At 39.9% G+C, this 19,661-nt stretch overlaps 1 protein-coding gene across 1 annotated transcript in view; it reads left to right on the top strand.

The window, feature by feature from the left end:
• Positions 1-3,660, top strand: part of GFRA1 (GDNF family receptor alpha 1) — a 142,070-nt gene extending 138,410 nt beyond the window's left edge. The window contains exons 8-9 of the mRNA XM_009881574.1: positions 473-529; positions 2,714-3,660. Of these exons, the coding sequence (XP_009879876.1) occupies positions 473-529; positions 2,714-2,875 (219 nt within the window). The 3' untranslated portion in view covers positions 2,876-3,660. The remainder of the gene's footprint in view (positions 1-472; positions 530-2,713) is intronic.
• The last annotated feature ends 16,001 nt before the right edge of the window (positions 3,661-19,661 follow it).

The following is a 19,661-nucleotide window of genomic DNA, read 5'->3' as shown; positions in this document are numbered from 1 at the left end:
TATATTAAAATTATATTTGTATTTTCATAATAATACTTGGAGAAATTGCAAGAATCACTAAGGATAAAATACTCCTGTGTTGTATATTTTCCTAAAACCAAGGAATAAGATATGTCTTGTTAATATGCAGTGGTATTATGGTAATTGTTAACTGTCATATTTCATTTCTTCTCATGAACATCCAGCACCATTTTTAAGGGGCCACGGAACATAACATGTTCTCTGCAGCTGATGGCACTCATCACTGTAATTACTAAGTACCCTTAGCTGTTTGAAGTTTTGCTGTAAATTCAAATCAGAATGTGAATGTTATTGGAAAACATGCAGTCACATTCAGAGAGTTTATTTGCTAATCATGTGCAAATCACTGTCAAAATTATAGGAGTATGACAATCCATGTGAATTTATCTAATTGTTTTATGCTGCTGTATGTATAAATTTTACAGGGAATAAATTTTGCATTTGTTCATAGGCACAGAAGAAGCGGAAATCCAATGAATCTGTAGATACAGAGCTCTGTCTTAATGAGGTAAGAGTGTGGATTCTGTATATTTCACAGCACAGTTGGCTCCCCATAATATAAAAGGTTCAACATCTCTTAAGATTATAATGGGTCTTGTTAGTATTGTTATGTTTGGATACCATAATGTATTAAAGAATGACCTTACTCAGAAACCTGGAGCTGGGCTCAAAGTGGCCTCTGCTGACTTTGTATTTTAATAGCTCTGTAGTACATGTCTAGGCAGATCCCATGGTAATTACCGTTGCACCTAACAAGTATAATTCGTTAATAATCTTCAGGAACGCAAGACGATATGGCTTTTAACATACACAGAAACATACCGGACATCATTCTGTGGCTAACAAAAATCACCAATTTAGAGCATGAAATGATGTTCACATCAGGAGATGTGATGCTCATACATCAGAGGACAGATTGACAGCCCCAAGAGGCATGAACCTCCCAGTGCTGTTCGAGTAGTCTGCTCAGCCTGAACTCCAAGGCCCCCTTTCAGACATAAACATTACATCAGTTTCCATGTCTGTCAGTCCATATCCTTTGTACTGAGTCTCTCAGGAAGCTTAATAATTAGTGAGGTACATAAATTAATTTTTCCAGTGTGGAAACACATAGCCTTGGCATCAGAGCAAGACCAGCTGTACTGGCATAAGCCACCAAATGTATGTGAATATATCTTTCAGGTTCTCCTTCGCCAGTACAAATTTCCACAGTTCTTCTAAACAATGACGATTCTATAGCCCATTTGTAATTCTTTAGGTTCTGTTAAGAATTTCCTGTAGATACTAGAACGAAGCCTAATAACACACGAGGGAACAATGCGGTAATGTTAACAAATCTGTTGACACCTTGTGCTGGCTAAAAGACCTTTCACAAGAAGGCCATAGTAACTGTAGCTTACCATAAGAACTTCTGGTCTATCTTATCCCATACTCTGTGACAGTTTCCAAAAATCAAATGCCCAGGGTTGAGCAGAAGAAAGCATAGCGTGATAATTCCACCAATGCCTCCATTCTGACAGTTTGCATCTCAAGGCCTTCCAGTTGGCTAGTCCTAGAAGATGACAGCAAAGTGAGGGAATAGCGCAGAGTCCCTGCCTCCCTGGCTCTGTAGGCCGAAATTCCTCTGGAAACTGTGGAAACTGATGCTCTCTACTCACTCTTTGTATCGGTTTTCTGGGTACTTCTAGCTTGTACCTTGGCCCATTGCCTCTCCAGGATGGAGAGAGAAGGTGCATCCTTGGAGATTTTAAAATCCTGAGTGGACAGGGTCTGAGCAACTTTGCATGGAGTAGGTTGGACTTAATAACCTTAGAGGTCCCATCTAGTCTAAATTGTCCTACTTCTGTGATTACACCTGTTTGTTGGTTTTTTTTTATTTTAAACTGAGGATGATAAGCAATGAGAAATATTCCTGTTGGACCTCCTCCTTAAATAGCTCACTGTCATCTGCCAATCTATACTTCCATACGCGTACTGCTTAATTATTGAGGCAAAGAAGACAAGGCATGTAAATAATGCATTGATTAAGGGAAAAAAGACTTGACAGAGAAATTTTTACATAAGCTAGAAACATCTATCTTTTCTGATCTGATGCGTTAGATTTTATCTATTGTTATCCAGAAGTAATTTGTTATCAAACAAGGTTGTCCTGTTGACTATGCAGAAGGTGCAGTTTCACTGCGGGTCCTCCATTTGCTTTTTGAAGTAAACTGGCATGATAAACACAGATTGCTTAAAAAATTGCTATACTTAACAAGGGTAGGTTTTACACATGGAACGACTGCTAATCACAGAATCATAGAATTTTCAGAGTTGGAAGGGACTTCTAGAGATCATCTAGTCCCACTCCCCTGCTAAAGCAGGATTGCCCAGAGCACGTTACTCAGGACTGCATCCAGGCGGGTCTTGAAAATCTCCAGAGAAGGGGACTCCACACCCTCCCTGCTAAAGTAGGGAATTTTTTAATACTTTTTTTAATTGTACTGTAGTGGTGGTTTTATCCTTTAACTTTAAAATACTGTCATTTTAGCCTCTGTTGTTATGCCTTTTGTATCTTTCAGTCTGTGACAGCGATATGTAGGTGACAGTAGAGGGAGGGACCCAAACCAAAAGATGAATTTCATGCTGTAGATTTAAATATTTTGCGATGAAAATGTGTAACTGTGACCAAGGAAAGTATTATGTCTTGCAGAATGCTATTGGAAAAGACAACACAGCAGGAGTCTCCACCAGTCACATATCCTCGGAGAATTCACTCGCTCATCCTACAAGCTTCTATCTAAGCACACCGCTCACTCTGATGACACTTGCACTATCACTCTGTTTGTTCCTAAGCTCGTCAGTCGTCTTGTAGCCGCATTACAGAAGGACGTTTAAAAAAAAAAAAAAGTTAAAAAAATCTGTTTCCTGTCCTCTGTTGTTTATCTGGAATTCCAGGTCTGGGAGCTAAGCTGAGGCACTCCTGCTAGAACAGTTTCAGTCAGCTGGAATTTTTTTTTTTTCTCTCTAAAAAAGCTTCTTGTGATATTTAGAGGCTTTGTGAAATACTTGGTGCAGTGCTACATTCCAAACCCAAAAGGCTTTTGGGCATGCAGTGTTTTAAAGAGACAGTGTGTAAATTTGCCTGTAAAGCGACCTGGTTGGATTATTTTAATAATAATTATTTTAATTCTGGCTTTTACCTGAGAAGGAGGATGGCAATTTTCTTAAGATCCTGCTTATCTTATTGAATGGTTTTAGTTTTCAAATTGATTGAACTTCAGACTATCAAGGATGCCAGGCTTTTGTCTAACAGTGAATGTTTTCCCAGAGAGTGGACTTTATTGAATTTTCTTCATTTGATAAATTGCTACTGATGTTAAACTCTTTCAGTGTATTAGCATTTTCCTCTTTAAATGTTTACGTACTGTAAGTGATTCTGCGTTCCCTGCTGAGAAGCCATTATAATTCGCATACAGGTATAATGTACGTCTTTCAGTTAAATTCTTATAGAGTGTGGCGTAGAACTTTCTAACAGTACATTTATCTTTTAATTATAATCATCTAGCCTTAACAAGGGTGAAGAATCTTTAAATTAACAAGAAGCAGCCATTGTGAAAGCTTGATAAAGATACATTTCTTTAAATTTGAGGATAAGCAGTAGAAACAAATTTTGCTACAGGGTTTCAGCTGTACAGTCTATGGTCTTCTATGCTTCCATTGTGATAATATACTCCAGTTATTATACTGTTTGTTTAATAAAAAATGACATACAATTTATTTGCTCTACTAAAACAGCATTATCTGTTCATACATAGCTGATATTCTCAGCTCAGAAAGTTACAGGAACTTCATGCCTTACTTCGCTTATCACAACATTGTAGCGGGAAAAGAGTTAGTAGGATATCGTTTAAACTGTGTTTTATTTCTTAGACTGCTAAAGTCAACATAAAAGGGTGGTTGATCCAATTACAAGGCAGCGTCATGCACACTCACCCATGTGACAGGCTTCTCTCACCCTGGTAGTTCCTACCATGGCATTGCTGACATGATGAACTGTTTGCAAAACCAGCTCTATAAATTGTTTTAATGGTTTGGATGGCAATATTGCCAGTATACATGATTTGATCGCTTTGGTTTTCATTCAGTGACGTTGACAGCCTGTGCTGGCTCGTGATGATTTCCTGCGGTACCTAGAAGGAATTCTTTAAAGCTTTAAATGTCATCAAATAGGCAGCATTTCTCCTAAGGGCTGTCTTTATACCTTACTGTGATGGCTTGTTGACTGTTACAAGCAGTTATGTCTAAATGATCAACAGTAATCAGTTTTTCTTTCTATTGAAAGTAGAAGATGACTTCGCCAAGCAAGGAGTTCATCATGGTGAATTTACAGATTTACACTGAGACTTACACAATTATGCCCTGGCCTGCTCTGAAAGGTCTACATCAGTTATTTGCAATACGACTATAAAGTCCAAATTGCTGGTTTATAAACTGCAATGAAGTTTGGGAGTGTGCAAAATACACATCTTACTAAGAGATTTTTAGACCTATTGACAAGTTCATCTTCTGAGCTTTTTCTTAGCTAATAATAAACACTTTCATAAATTCTGAAATTCACTTATGTACTCTTGATTATGGTCACATAATACAGGTTTCAAAGCACTGTGTATTTGATAGAATTCTAGGATACGCTGTGCCACTGAACATAGCAAATTAGACAATATTAGTCTTCAATTCTGTGCTGATAAGAAACTGCAAATTACTTTCAAAGGCATCAGAGCTGCTTTCGGAGAAATATGTAGCACATCATTACCAGCAAAGCCCATGTGGTTCCTGTTGCTCTTCTTGTAGAAGCTAATCAAATTATTGAAAACTAGTGACAACAGGAAAAAAGATTACGAGATTCATGATTTAAAAAATAAATCAAATTCTTTTATGTCAAAAGGAGTTGATAGTATAACCTATTGAAATGCTAATGAACATAGCATTATAATTCAAAACTCTGACATTATCCAATTAAAAATATTTTCAAAACAAATTCATAAACATTACAATTATTAAATCCATCTTTGATCCACAAAGCTTTCTTTAAAATATCATTTGTATTCAGCACATTAAACATTTTAAGCAGTATCGGGAATTTTAATAACTCCCCCGTATAGTACATAGTTTTTGAAGATTTTTTACAGTTGGTTTGATTACCGTATCTCTGTTACATTTAATACCAATTATTAGAGCTTTGACACTGTGTGATCCAGAATAAAAGCTATTGATCACTTATACTGTAAACAACAACCTAATTAGGTTCTGATTACAAAAGAAATTGCAAGTTATCTGATTCAATGAGAGTTACCTTTGGAAATATAGTTATGTATGTACTAGAAGAAGAGACGGTGTTTTATACAGCTAGCCATGTTACCACAAACAAAACAGAGCACTCAAGCTTTTTTTTCCCATGTAAATTAAAAGCATACTGCATTCTTAATTAAAAAAAAAATAAAAATAAATGGCTTATTAAACAGGCTAGAGGGAAAAAAAAAACCCTAAGAGTCTGTTTCTACAGGCACCACTATGCAAATACTGGAGGATTTTTAGAAGCTGGATGTAGTATGGATGATGTCAATTTCACGTGGTAACTTTGTCAATGAAGTCATTTGCTACAGTACTGAAGTATGCAAATTGTTTAATTTTTTTCCCCTCCCAGTCACTAAAATGCCATGAGGTGAGTGCTCGGTGAACAAGCTTAGGCGGGGTCCTATATTCCTGTATACATTAATTTTATCAATATAACAATAATATAGGTACTGTCCAAATACAGGATGTACAGACAGATGATCTTCTGTTTAAGTTGTAAATTTAACCCATTCAGTTGTTTGTAAATTAAGTCATAGGCTACCGTAAACATATACAAATCATCTTTTTCATTTAACATAACGGAACAGATATTGTCGTTAGTGTTATCAGGAGTGTGCATACTCCGCCATGTTAAATAACCTGATTATTATGTTTATGTTTCTTCTTAAAAGTAGCACACACAAAGATAAAACTCAGACTGAGCTGAAATATGTGGCTAAAGTTTTGCCGTATTTAACCCAGATACTAATTCCACAAGTCCAACGAAAGATGGACTGAAGATGGAACCTTTCAGATATTAGTAAAAATAACAGCAATTGAGGCTTTCCCAGCGCAGGGGAGATGGTGCAGGCGGTGCCATCCCCCAAGGGGCAGCAGTCCTACCGGAGTGTGTGTGCAGTGATTTGGTCAGTGAGAAGGAGCGCAGCCCTCGTTTCCCTGACTCGGCTCCCTGACATCCCAGTTGTTTCAAGAGAATGGGAGGGAAGGTACCGAGCAGTGAGCAGGCACCGTCCATCCGTCTTCACCGGGGCACTGGCCACTTCCCATTGAACAGCTTCATTCTCACTGCGTCATTAGGAAGAACTAGGAGGAACAGGAATTCTTAATCTTTTCAAAGCATTGCATGGGCAGACTCTGTCTGCAGATGTATTCCAAGCCTTTTTTTAAAATGAAATTATGTCCCTCTAAGACCTAAACTTTTTAATATGAGGCTGTTCCCAATTCAAGTGATGTTGCAGTGTGAATCAGTAGACTGAAAACATGAAAGTATACACCTTTGCTAAGCCTGTGCAATTATGCTGGAGATGAAGAAAACAGAAAAAGAATCACCTTGAAATCTCAATCTAAGTTTAATTTGTGATCGTTGGCTTAATCACGACACTATTTCCATAGAGGAGAGATGGCGAGAAACCAATGAAGGCAAAGAGCAACACTCAGAACAGCTCCCTGAAGGGTCATAAATTTTGTATATGTCAAGTGACAGGAGTATCTCATACTTAGCTTGAAATAGAAGATCTGGACTTTGCCAGGAATAGCAGCTCCTTCAGAGCAAGCAGTAGAAGATGGAAGAATGAGCAGTTATTTGTACAGCAATTACAACTTTCTTTTATAAAATGCAATTGTTTGTCTTCAACACCAAGGTGGATCTACCTCACTGAGACATATATGTTCGCTGACAGGACTTCTGCATTAAAACTCTGCTGGGGTAAAGAGGCCGCCAAGGTTGTTTTATACCCATAAGGTTCGTCAGGTTCTACCTGATGTCCCTGACATCAAATAGAAATATATTTGCTTGTTATGAACTTGGCAGAGAAATTAATCCAGTGACTTGTTAAATATTTCTCATCTTTAAATATTTGCTTTTTCTTACCAGCTCAGTTCTTTCTATGACATTTCAATTATTGGCTATTTCAGCTTCTCCTTTAGCTTCGGAAGGTCATTTTCTCCATACTCTACAGTAATCCACTTTATAGATTTGCCTCAGTGTTGGTGCTTTTCTTTTTTTTTAATTACAGCCTTTGTTTCTGAGAAAAAAAAAATGTGATCAGGAATATATCTCTACTGAATGACCAACACCTTTAGAGGGAGTGGAAATTGCAAGTTCCTATTTTATCTGTTTAGCCCTAGTTTGACTAGAACAAGCTAAAACATGATGTTGCTATTCCCCAGATGGAATTTAAAATTTAGTTTGGTACTGAATAAGAATTAAAAACTTTTAAACTCTTACAATCTTTTAGAAATATTTAAATACTTCTAATGTATTTTCCAGTTAGTTTTTCAGTCAAATAGAACAAGTCTCACTAAGTAGTATTTTTTTTCAAGAGTAAGGAGTTTCATCGGGAAATTTCATGGGTCCTTTTTTAAGGTAAAATCAGGGAGGGTGGTGAATTTCCATTTTTAACTCAATGTTATCTTGACTTTCATACAGCCTTGCTCTGTGTTCTCTTCATGCAAGTATGTTTGCTTTTGGGGGATGGTTATGCCTAATAGATACATATTAGAGATGGTCGCCTCAATAATCAGAAGGCAAGTCCTGCAGCTCCAAACTAGATTCTCCATCTCTTTTATCATTCATAAAAGCCAGAGCAACAAATTCAAGATGTAGCCTAAAGATTATCTGAAGTTTAAAAGAGCACAGAGTCAGCCAATTTCTCAGTAGCGTTTCTTATCAATATAGATTGTGGTGTTATAAATTGGTACCACCTAGACTAGTCAGTAAAGTTCTCTGAGTACATTTAACCAGAGCAGCTGCAGTTTCTGCTGGTTTATCTTTGCCAGGTGCCAATAGCTGAACTTTGCTGTGCATACCCTTAGAGCTAATTGCTGCCTAGATTACAGCAGCCAAACCTGATCCCATGTCAGCAAGGGTTCCCCTTAGCCCATTTTCTCCTGCTTTTAGTGATTCCAACACACTTCAATTCTTTTGCACTACTTTTTAATCTGTCAAAAGGAGGACTTCCTAGAATCCAGGAGAAAATGAGTCATACATTTAAGGGAAATTTTCTTCAAATTCCTCCTGCCAGAATACCACAGTAATTGACCTCTTACGGACTTCTGTTCTCCAAAGCATTGAATACCCCCTGCCCAGCACCTTCAGTCCTTGTGAAACTGAGCAGGAGTTTTGGGGATTCAGCTTCTGGTAAATGAGGCCATGTTTGTTTTCAGGCTTCTTCAAGCCACTATTCTACAAAAAGATGTTATAGATAAACATAAGTAATTAGAGAAGATGTCATGACATTACGCTACTCCCCATGTTGGCCAGCTCAGGTCAAGCAGTTTTCCAGCATCGGTACCAATGATGCAAAGTTCCTCATGACTCCTTCAGTTGGACGTAGCTTTACCAGTAGGAAATGACATTCAAAGTCCTGCTGTTCTAAGTGCAAAAATGTTATCATCTCTTTTATTGTGTTATTCTTGTCTGAAATACAGCCCACACTCCACCCTTCATTTGCTTGATCTGCTTGGAAGCACCAAAGAGCTGAAAATGGTTGATTAATGCCAGTGAGTTCTTGGTGCCAGTCTTGGTAACCTAAGTCCGTCTCAGGTCAGTAATCTCAGTCCATATTTACCGACCAGTTGCATGAAAGCAGTACCGCAGTGGGCACTAACAAGCTGCAGTGTTCTTTTGTCTGACCACAGATGCACTGGTAACATGAGGTATGATGGCAGTAGCTGGTCTGTATTGTACCAAGTCTTTGTCTCTACTTCATCACCCAGGCCCGTGTAGCCAGTGCGAACTTCACTTAGACTACACGAACAAACATTTTCAGAGCTACAAGCTGACAAGTAGGTCATGCCAGGCTTGCTAGCTCCAACTCTTTAGCTGGTCTGCAAAGAATAAGGAGTTGATTTTGACCACTGCACTTGTCCTTAGGTGAAAGCTTAAAAGGTACAAAGCTAAACCCCATAGATTTCCTGAACCACAGGGAGCTGTAAACTCCTTCAAGCACAGAAGCCGGCAAATCTGCTGAAACTCTGGAGCAATTTTCAAAATAAAACATCGTGGTCTTCTCCTGATGATGTTTATGGAATAGGATAAATATGACAGAAGGAAGCTCTTGTCGAAAACGGGAGAAAAGCTAAAGATGCAAAAAATTACCACCAGTTATTTTAGCAGGAGACACTGCAGAGAACACAACACTGAGAAATAGAAATGTGTGTTCCGATAGGTAGAAGACCAAGAAATCATACTTTTTTTTTATTTGACTTCATGCATTGGCCCATGGAAACTGTTCCCCATTTTGAGAGGTGAAGCAATTCTCTCAGCAGTATGCTGACCAAAATGTGGCTGATGGGAGCACAGCATCTCCTTCCTGCATCCCCCAGACCTGATTATCAGTAATGGCATCCTCTGCGCGCTTTGGGGTGAGACAAAGACTTTAACCCTTAAGTGAAAGTTAATTCAGGAAGAGTGTTTGTAAGGATTGTTAGAGGTGGAACAGAGCACCACAGTGGATTGCGTCTGGCAGTCGGGAGTGCACAGCCCAGACTGAGCTGAGTCACACACTGCTTATAAAGAAAAGTAAGTGGAGGTAAAAATTGAAAGCAAAAATGTGGTCTTGAATTTTATATTACGTCCTTTCTGGGAGGGTCACAGTAGAAGTGAGGCATAAAATCAACCTCTTCCCTCTTCCCAGTACCCTCCGCTGTTTCTGGATAAGAAAAAAAACAATAAATCCAAAAGGCAGGTAGCGGAAGAAATTGCTTCAAAGCACTGCAACATGTGGGAAACTTAACCAGTGGTAATTATTAATCTCCATGTTCTCCCCTCCCCCAGAGTTATTGCTACTGAGTTCGCTTAACAGGGTTTGTATGATGTTTTGTGTAGCGTTATTTAGTGCTGAAATGATTAGCTGTGATCAGTACCGCTCATGCTGGGAAGGTGTATGTGTCTTTCACCTGAGGGTATGTTTAAGTTTGCAGTTTTTGTGTAAAGTGCAAGCTGACAGGAGCTGCAGCAAAGAGGAAATCACAGGGGAAGGCTCAGGTAAAAGTAATTTTTGTTACATCGCAATGATAACGGGATTAACTGAGGGTAGGCAGAAATGATGCAGACAAAGGTAAGAGGTAGCATTTGGACCCAGGAAGACTGGCATTCACTGTGAACTGAGGATACACAATGTTAGTATTTTCCTGCCTTTTTTTTCCCTTTTTTTTCCCTTCTCTTTTTCCCAAACTATCTGACTAGAACACGCTTCCATTTTCTGGAGGAAATTCTTACACAAATAGTTACCTTCTTGTGAAAATTCTATGTTGTCTTATGGATTTCTGTACATCTCACTGCAGGTTATTATGTGTCAGGTCTTCAGTCATAATGGCTGGTAATTTGTTGTAAAAAAATAAAACCACTGTTCACTTGTTCCTGTTGACTTACTCAGACATTGCTTTGAGGACATTGCTCTTTGGACCGTCCACACTTTGGAAGTCAATTCATGATGTTTGGCGTTTTCTGTTAGCGTAATCCTCCTGCTTTAGTATTGTACATATCCAGAGAAAAATCCCTCTCAATAAACATTATTCTCTTTTTTTATTAAAAAGCATGTTTTTGTGAGAAAAAAATCCTCTTGTTTGTTCTGTTTCGATTTATACAAAAAAAAAAAAAAGGAAGCTTGACTGGCAAAAAAAAAGGAGAACAAGCTTATTAAAGGTTGATCTCGTTGCTCCCAGTTGTTTTACAGTCCACTATGATCTCAGAAAATAAGAAATAAAGCTTTTCCCTTTAAATATCCATGCATTCACTTGCTCTCCCTAGTTGTTTTGTTTGGGGTTTTTTTTGTGTTAGTGAGAGAGGCCTGCAAAATGACAATGAGCAGAATATCAGATGGAAACGATGGAAAGATGGGCACAAGAGTGGCCAGCTGGCCCTATTCATACTTGTTCACTCCCTGGCACGCAAACACGCCTCCACACCCATCCCACCCCTCGTCCTGCCAGGCCAGAAAGAAAAGGCCACCCTCCTATTGTCACACAACCCACACAACCAGAGCAAAAGAGCTGCAAAGGCTCCGAAGACAAAAGGGCCGTCGGCGGGTTGGCGGGGGTGAGGAGGGTATTTTGGGAAACGCACACTGTGCTGGAAGGGGAAGGTGGACAAACAAGCTTTCATGATGCGCTTGCTCGTGTTGATGACTAGAAACCAGGCAAATTATTTCAGCTTTTACTCATACTTGAACTGAGACTTAACAAATGAATATGTTACGGGCAAATAGCAGTCGCAGCCGCCTGTGAAAAACTGCTGCACAGCAAAGGGCAGGCCAGAGCCTCCCACCAATTTAAGACCAGACAGTTTCAATTGCTGTTGTCTCAGAGAGGGGAAGCAAAGTGTGGGGGCAGGATGCAAGAAGGAAAGACGGGAGTGGTAGAAATGCACGTAATCCAAGATGAAAGGGCTGCTCTTTTAGGGCTGAAAATACTTTCCCAACTAACACAGCAGCACATCACCATCCTACATGTTCACCATCATGTTTTGGGAGCTCCAGAAGGGGCTGGAGTTGCATGGGGTGATGCGATCAGGAGGAGATGTTTAGCTGTCCTGCCATTGGTTGCTGCTCAGATGGTCTGTGTTTCTGGAGGTGGGAAGGGAAGGCAGCAGAATCTGTATGGGAGCATCCAACAGCTCACCTTGGGTTCCTGGGCCACCTATCAAGGTTGCTTGGATTTAGGAGTCACTCTGCTGCAATTATGTGGATAAAGTGGATAAAGTGCTGCAGGTACTTCAGCTCCTGCGGTGCCAACACCAAGCATTTAACCATTTCAAAGACACAGAATTGGGAAATATGATGCAGAAAAGCAAACAAAATGTTGGACGGTACGTGTTAATATTGGGGATTCTTTCGACCTGCTTCCCCTCATTCTCTATGCTGCCACGGCACCAGTGCTGTGGAAGAGGAGAACGGGGAGGGAGGGACAGCAGTGAAGCCTCCGCTCGAGAGGTACAGCTCCATGACAAACTCGCTGAGCAGCAGCCTCTCTGGGGACAGATGAAACCAAGCTGTGTTCGACACCACTAAGCAGCCAGCTATGCGTGGCCAGATGGGTTCTTTTGTGTGCATCATCTGTGGGTTTGATTTTTAGGTTTTGTTCTGCTGATTATTTTTTTTTTAATTGTTACTATTCACACATAGGCTCCCTTTCACAATTTCCCTCAGGGCTGAGAGATAATGGCAACAGGGCGACTTTTCCTGGACAAAGGCCAACTGGGTAAGTTAGTACCAGGGACCTGCCAAGAAGGTGCACCAGCATAAGCCATTATGCCAAATTGCCCTTCTTCCACGTGTATATATTATGCCAGTAATAAAGAATGATTGCTCATAGCACCGATATCTTGTTGTGACAGAGAAGACCAGTGTCCTCATGGAGAAACTGTGTTCTTTCTCCACTGTCCTGGATGTTAAACAAACACCACCCATCACACCAGGCACTTTGTCTGACTTTCAGAAGGAACATTGGTAAGGTCTAGTGATGCTCAGGTAAGTAGGATTATCTACCTTTAATGGCACCTATAGAATCATTTCAGTTAAAGGGGCTGAGTTATGCAGAGACATTTTAAAAGACACCCTGGTAAGCAGATGAAGAAAGTGGTTTGACATCTTTGAAGCAGGGATATCGTGGACATGTTAGAGGGAGCAAATTGGCCAGCTTCCCACGAGGAGTTTTCTTAGAGATGCAGTTCCAGTGTGTCATTAAATTATTAGAGGGTCTCAGCTGTCTGAGACATGGGTATTGAAAGGTGGTCTGAACCATTTTCCAAGCATGGTCCTACAGCTCTCCAAACCCCTCTGCCCAAGCAATCGGCCAGCCCCGGCACTTGCACAGCTCCTGTGTGTTGGCAAGAAAAACTGTCTGCGTTATTGTCTGCTTCATGCTGAATTCTGTTCTACATTCAGAGACAGGAGTATGATTTCCTGAAACAATTTTTTGGTAACAATAAACTCAATTGTTTTGGTGATACGCATGTCTTTTTTGGTCCTGAATACAAATTATACCCCCTAATTCTACATCGCCAAATTTTCTTATCGATATTAATTACAGAAAACTGCAGAGCAACAGCCAGGAACAAGCCAAAATTGGGACTGGGAAATGTTGCTCCAAAGTAATCGTGCAGAAGGTTTTTGGTTTGTTTCGGTTTTTTTTTTTGCTTGCTTGCTTGCTTTTTCCGAAGAGGATGCTAGAAAATATGTTGCTTTGAGGTAGAAAGCATAATTCACAGAGTCTTTAATAAAAAACACATTTATGTTTTGTAGCATTATAAAATAAAGACAGGTAGTCAATTGCTTTGGAAGGACCTGGCATTCAAGCCTCTGAATCGCTATTGTATATATTTTTAAAAAAAACCAACAACATTCCACCAACATTCTCAGGGAGGTTAGTTAAACAGATGGTATTTATCTCTGGCTCTGCAAGTATGCCACATCCTTCTTGTGTTCAAAAGAAATGTTAAGGCCAAAATCTTAAAGAGAGGCAGTTGTGAAAGTGTTTTACAAAATACACACACAGAGATTTACAAGCACAAAACCAAAAATCGAAAAATAAGCCTCCATTCACCAATCTGCTGCTGCCTTCATTCTGGCTGGGAGAGGCCTCAAAGGTAGCATTAACCTGGCTGAGCAGTGATATTTGTCTGTTTGTCAGAGGTCAGAAGCTGGTGGCTATAAATACAGTTTAGCTTTTATTTGTCTCCAAAACAATATTTGTCAATACTGCAGTGCTGAGTTTTGAGCAGATCAATGACTGTACATAACTTGCTGCCTGAGGGCTTTATTATTAATACGAATGTAGGCAGGCTAAATATTGAGTGACGTTATTAGAGGGGGATTGTCCTTCCTTCTGTGACTTTGACTGATGTCAAATGAACGTAAAGCCCACTAACAAGTAGCCAGGATTCTGCTCCTACTTGCAAGAAACTGTTTCGTCCTTTCTGTCCGTCATGGGAGTTGTTGAATAGTTTAAGGAAGATCATTCAAACTAAGTTTTGGAGCGCTAGCAGCCTGAGTTAGCATATAGAAAGAAATTTGCTTTCTTGGGTGAAAAGCTGAGTTATCCCCGTTCAACATCTTCAGTGGGCTGGGATTAGACCAATTTGTGAGAGGCTCTAGAACTTTCATCTTCCTTAAACACCCCATATGGGACTGTGGCGTAACTAAGAATAAGGATGTCCTGATGACTCTGGTTTAAATTAATGTCTCATTTCAAAAAAAAAAAAAAAAAAGAAGTAAGAAGCACATGTGAAAAAGAAAATAACATATTTCTGAGGTAGGAGACTTCTCCACTTACAGCCTGGTACCTGTGTTACCTCAGCCATCGCGACCCTTGCACATCGGGGTCTACGCAGATGTTGTACTGCAACAGTGCTCTGACCTGAGGATGGACACAAGCCCCCTCAGTGCAGTCCGGTGCCTGCTGCGCCTCAAATGCCACCACTTGCTACAGTCCCCCTGGGCGTCAGAAGCAGCCAGATGCTAAGCTAAGGAAGATGCTTTCTAGGCACACAGCTGGCTGTAGAAACAGTGGTCCTGTCAGCTCTGGTGGTGCCCAACTATCTGATATGTGAACAGGCAACTGACCGGTGAGCTGTACTGTGTTATTCCCTTCAATAATATTCAACCTGAGCTCATAAAAGAAATCCTGTTGACCAAAAAAAGAGATAAATAGCTACACATAATGCCGCTTGGTTGCTAGCACGTTAAGTATCGCTGTGAGATTTCATCCTGAAGTAAGCATATGTATGCATATTTAGATAACCTTTTTAAAATTTTTTTTATAATAAATGAAAAAATTTTACACTTACTTGAAAAGCAGCAGTGAGATTTTTTAAAATGCCACTCAGTTAAAAAAAGGAATATTTTTCTTCTGAAGAACGCAAAATTTGTGCAGTTGGGGGGTTTCTCGTGTGATTACAGACTATCTACACTTGACAATAACTTAACTTTCAACACCCAGTGACATTAATTTCACTTGACTTCCTGTCTTAAGGTCAAAAACATTAATCAGCACTTCTATCATTAGCTCAGTTTCCTTTTCTATTAAGCGATTATGATCACTTACTATTAATGAGTCGTGAAGTTTTAATAAATTTTTGCTAGTGTGAAATTGCTAAACAGTAATTATGGCATATACTGTATGGATGGTTTGTTCCACAATGTACATTTTGCTTAATGTTGGTTAGAAACATCTACAAAAAAACAACAGAAAATAATTAACTAGTTATGGCTGAGGATGTGGAATGGCCTTTTTCACCACATTTATAGTCAATAAAAAGACAAAGCAGGTCATTTTTTTTGTCATAGCTTGAATTATCGTATTTCTGGACCTTGTGACTTTTGCAGTTCTTTATACGAAATGGCACTACCAAGGCTGCTTACTAAACAGGAGATGAAAGAAAATATCACATCTTTTAAGAGCTATTGTTTTAACTTGTGTTATATTTCTACTGTCCTGGCATTGAAACAACAAGGTTAAAAAACAAAAGCCAGACCCTTTCCGTTAATACAGAAGAGAAATAACACAGCAAATCCCATTGCCAAAAAGTAATGTCTGAATACTGGCTTGGCTCTCCTGTAGCTTGCTATTACTCACAGACACATCTAAACAACCAATGCCAGATGCTCATTTGGAGCTTGGCTGAGGTTTTTATTGGTTAACTGACTTTTTTAAACACTCGTCAACCAGGAGCTGGACTAACAGTGGCTGACGAACTGGAAGGTAACTCTGAACACTGAACATAGCAAGAGTTATATTAAAGAAAACAAAGGAGGTTGCAGTGATAAGTGTCTCAGTAACTAACTGCCCTGTTCCCAATTTTCTGGTTTACTGACATCAGTGAAATTTGCTGAGAAGACTATACCTGCTAGAGCTGCTGCAGATGTACTCCCTTTTGTACTGAAGCCAAATTTTCTGGACCACCTAAATGGAGGAATAGAGTCAACTGAGGCACATTGGCTTTACATCTCACAGCAGTCAGTACCTTAAAAAAATGTAAGATTAAATCCTTTTCAGTGTTTGTTGCTACACAGATAGTAACACGCGTGGAATGGAAGTTGTGTTGTCTCATCAAACTGGTGCTGACAAATTGAAGATGGTTCCAAGAAGAGCCAAAAGGACGCTTCTAAGAGCCTGTGAAAAGCATGGCTAATAGTAAATCTCTAACAGTGCAATCTCATCACAAAATCACAATGTATTGTCTTGAACACTGACTGCATGTACCTAACAAGGAACAGAAATTAGAAAATAGAAAGTTTTCCATACGATATAGACAAAGCTTTAATGAGGCTGGCGAGGTGGCTGGATGTTAAATCCAGACCAGTTCAGAATAGAAAACTGTCACATTTTTACCAGAGGATGTAAGCAAACATAGGAACAAGTAAACAAGATTTGTACTGTGTTCTCCACCATTGAACAAAATCTTTAAAACCAGACAAGGTGTTTTTCCCAGAGAAAAGCTGTGTTCAAAGAGTAATTCAGGAAAGTCCTACACCTTGCATAGAGCCAGAGGACAGCCTCTTAGTCTATAATGGATAAACCCATCTTTATAATATTTAGTTCTGTAGTGTTTGGAGTTGCTGCTTTGAGATGTCGCAATGGAGTCTTTGCACTGACTTGGAAGTTTCTTTGTATTCTAAAATGCAAGAACAAGACACTATTCTTCTGCTTATTTCAGCCATGGAGCAATCACAACAGATCTTGACTGAGAGCATAGCATGCGTGGGAAGGCTGGCATTGCGTAGGTCTGCAAAATGTCTCATATCAGTTGACTCCTACACTGGAGAAGGATGACACCAGCAGGGTGCAGTCAGAAATATTGCTCCAACAAGTATTCTGTCATACCGTGGTAGAACCAAGTGGCATGATTCACAGCTGTATTTCAATTCAACTCCAGTGTTAGTCTATCAGAAATTGAACAGGTCATCATTTCCCATTATAAAAATCACGATTGCCCTGGACCTTGCATAGCCTAGGATTAAATACAAGTAAAAATAAACTAATCAGCTTCCTGTGTCTTCAGCAAAAACTGTGGCATTGTAAATAGCAGTTCTGTCCAAAGTACACAGTTGCACCATACCACTGGGACAAGGTTATGACTTTATTGATAGCTGAGTGACCATCTGTCCTTGCAGACATGTCCTGGTTTGAGGTAAAACAGGACCAATTTTGTTCAGTAACTTTGCTTCTTAGCTAGGCCTCTTCTAACTACTGAAATTAGCAGCATATTTTGCAGACAATGTTTGATCTCAGTGATAAGACCTATGTTTACAGCTGATGCCAAGGGATGATAGGCAGAGAGGCTCTTGCTCACACTTATTCCTATAACACCCAAGGGCAACCAATTTTGTTACTTGCCCCATTGGAGGATCAGAAGCAGAAAAGCGTAGAGGGTTACCACCTGCGGGGGGGAGCAGACAGGACAGGTGACCCAAAACTGACCAACAGGGTATTCCATCCCATCTGCCCCATGCTCAGTATAAAAGCTGAGGGATCTTTCTTCAATGGCTGATGTCCGAGGAGGACTCTGTTCATCTGCCTTTGATCCCGATCCTGAATGCAGATCTGGAATCCAGTTCCCGTCCATCACTGAGTCCAGTCTGGGACTTCCCCAGTGCCAGACAGTGACATGATTGTCATCCTGGGAGCTTGGTACAGTTTTGTATATATTTCATTATTTTCTTTTTATTTTATTATTAATAATTCATTAAAGTAGTTTAGTTCCTTCTAAACTCATAAGTCTCTTTTTCCATCCTCTGCCTCTGTCTTTGAAGAGAGGTGGGGGGAGCATCTGTCAGTCCCATCTGTGGTGCCCCACGTCCCCAGTAGTCAATTCAGCTTAAACCATGACAAGACAATAGAGCATCATCTCCTTGGAGAGTTATAAAGCAATATCGGTCCATACTGGAGTAGCGGCATCGCTCATCACCAGTTACTGGGATCCCTGCCTGTATGACTTGTACTAATCTGAGGAAGATTATTAAAACATTAATTCATATCTCTTGTCTTCATCTTCCTGGACTGATTCTCACAATGTTCATTACTAGGTAATGTGCAGTTATATCATCTAAGTTTTATAACTCTCTGAGGATACTTTGGGTCAAAAACGAGCCTGAGATTCCAGGGCACAAGAGAAATATAATTTTTATCTGAAGAAACAACGACGTGAAGGGAGAATTATGACCAGCAAAAGTCATCACAGCCAAGTACCTACTGAAAGCAATTTTACTTTAATTGCACCTGAAACTGACAATTCCCGAATATGTAGAAAGGCCAGTAATTGCTTTGTGGGGATTTGCAAGGAGCCACTGAACGGTGCCTTGGATACATGCGCTGTACAGGATTACTGGGAAAGCCCAGCCATGCGTATGAGGACATCCAGTTAACTTAAAGCACATTCCTATAATCAAATTTGTTGTATAAAGATTAAGCAATCTCAAGAATGAGAGGGTGATTGGATCAGTAGCAACTTTCCTTCATTCATTAAGGGTGCCAGGACTCCTTAATATGTGTGACTGGTGCTGTTACAACAAAGTAGGTTCCTTGCTCGATAGTTGAGGTGCATGACACAACATTTGTATTTGTGTAGCCATGCTCTGAAAACGCCCCTTGGATAAGTTGTACAAGCAGCCAAAGCAGGTGCAGCAACATGTGGGGCTTGAGTAAACTCAACAGTGCCATTTTCAGCAGTGTCAAGAGTTCAGCCCTAAGCTTCTCCAAAAACTGCCCTCAGTCCCAAGGGACTGCTGGAAATGCAGGCCTGATCCGCTTTCCAGTGGCAGTGGCTGAACGAGGGTTTGAAACACTAAAACTGGGCTTAGAAACAAAGCACTAAGGGTGGGGGCGAGTCCAGGCACACACATCTTTTAAAGAAGGAGCACAAACACCTCTCGGAGGTAATGGACAGATGACAGGGCTGCTTTTTATCCGTATGTAAAAGGAGATGATAAACACGACAGGCCTTTAATGGAAAGTAGTCACTGGCCATATGGTGACGTCTGGCGAGGGGTTGAGATTGTTCGACCAAGCAAGTGACACTAAGGCAAAGTCAGAGCTTGTTTCAAAGCTCATTCCTCACATTTGACAAGGGTTTGTGTTGCCAACTTCGTTGTTTCCTCTCTGTACGCTACTTTCTGTCTATTCTTTTCATAGTTTGTACTCAATTACTGGATGGCAAAAATAACAGTATATATGCTGTAAATTCACATTTTAAAACAGATTTCAAGTTGATGATATTCCCTGCACTTACTCAGAGAGAAAGCTCTATATTTTAACCCCCTTCATTTTTGAAACACTTTCAGTCCATTAGAGCCACATAAATACAA

Source organism: Charadrius vociferus, unplaced genomic scaffold (assembly GCF_000708025.1).
Source record: "Charadrius vociferus isolate BGI_N301 unplaced genomic scaffold, ASM70802v2 scaffold282, whole genome shotgun sequence".
Classification (NCBI taxonomy): domain Eukaryota; kingdom Metazoa; phylum Chordata; class Aves; order Charadriiformes; family Charadriidae; genus Charadrius; species Charadrius vociferus.
This window is presented reverse-complemented; position numbering and strand designations above follow the sequence as displayed.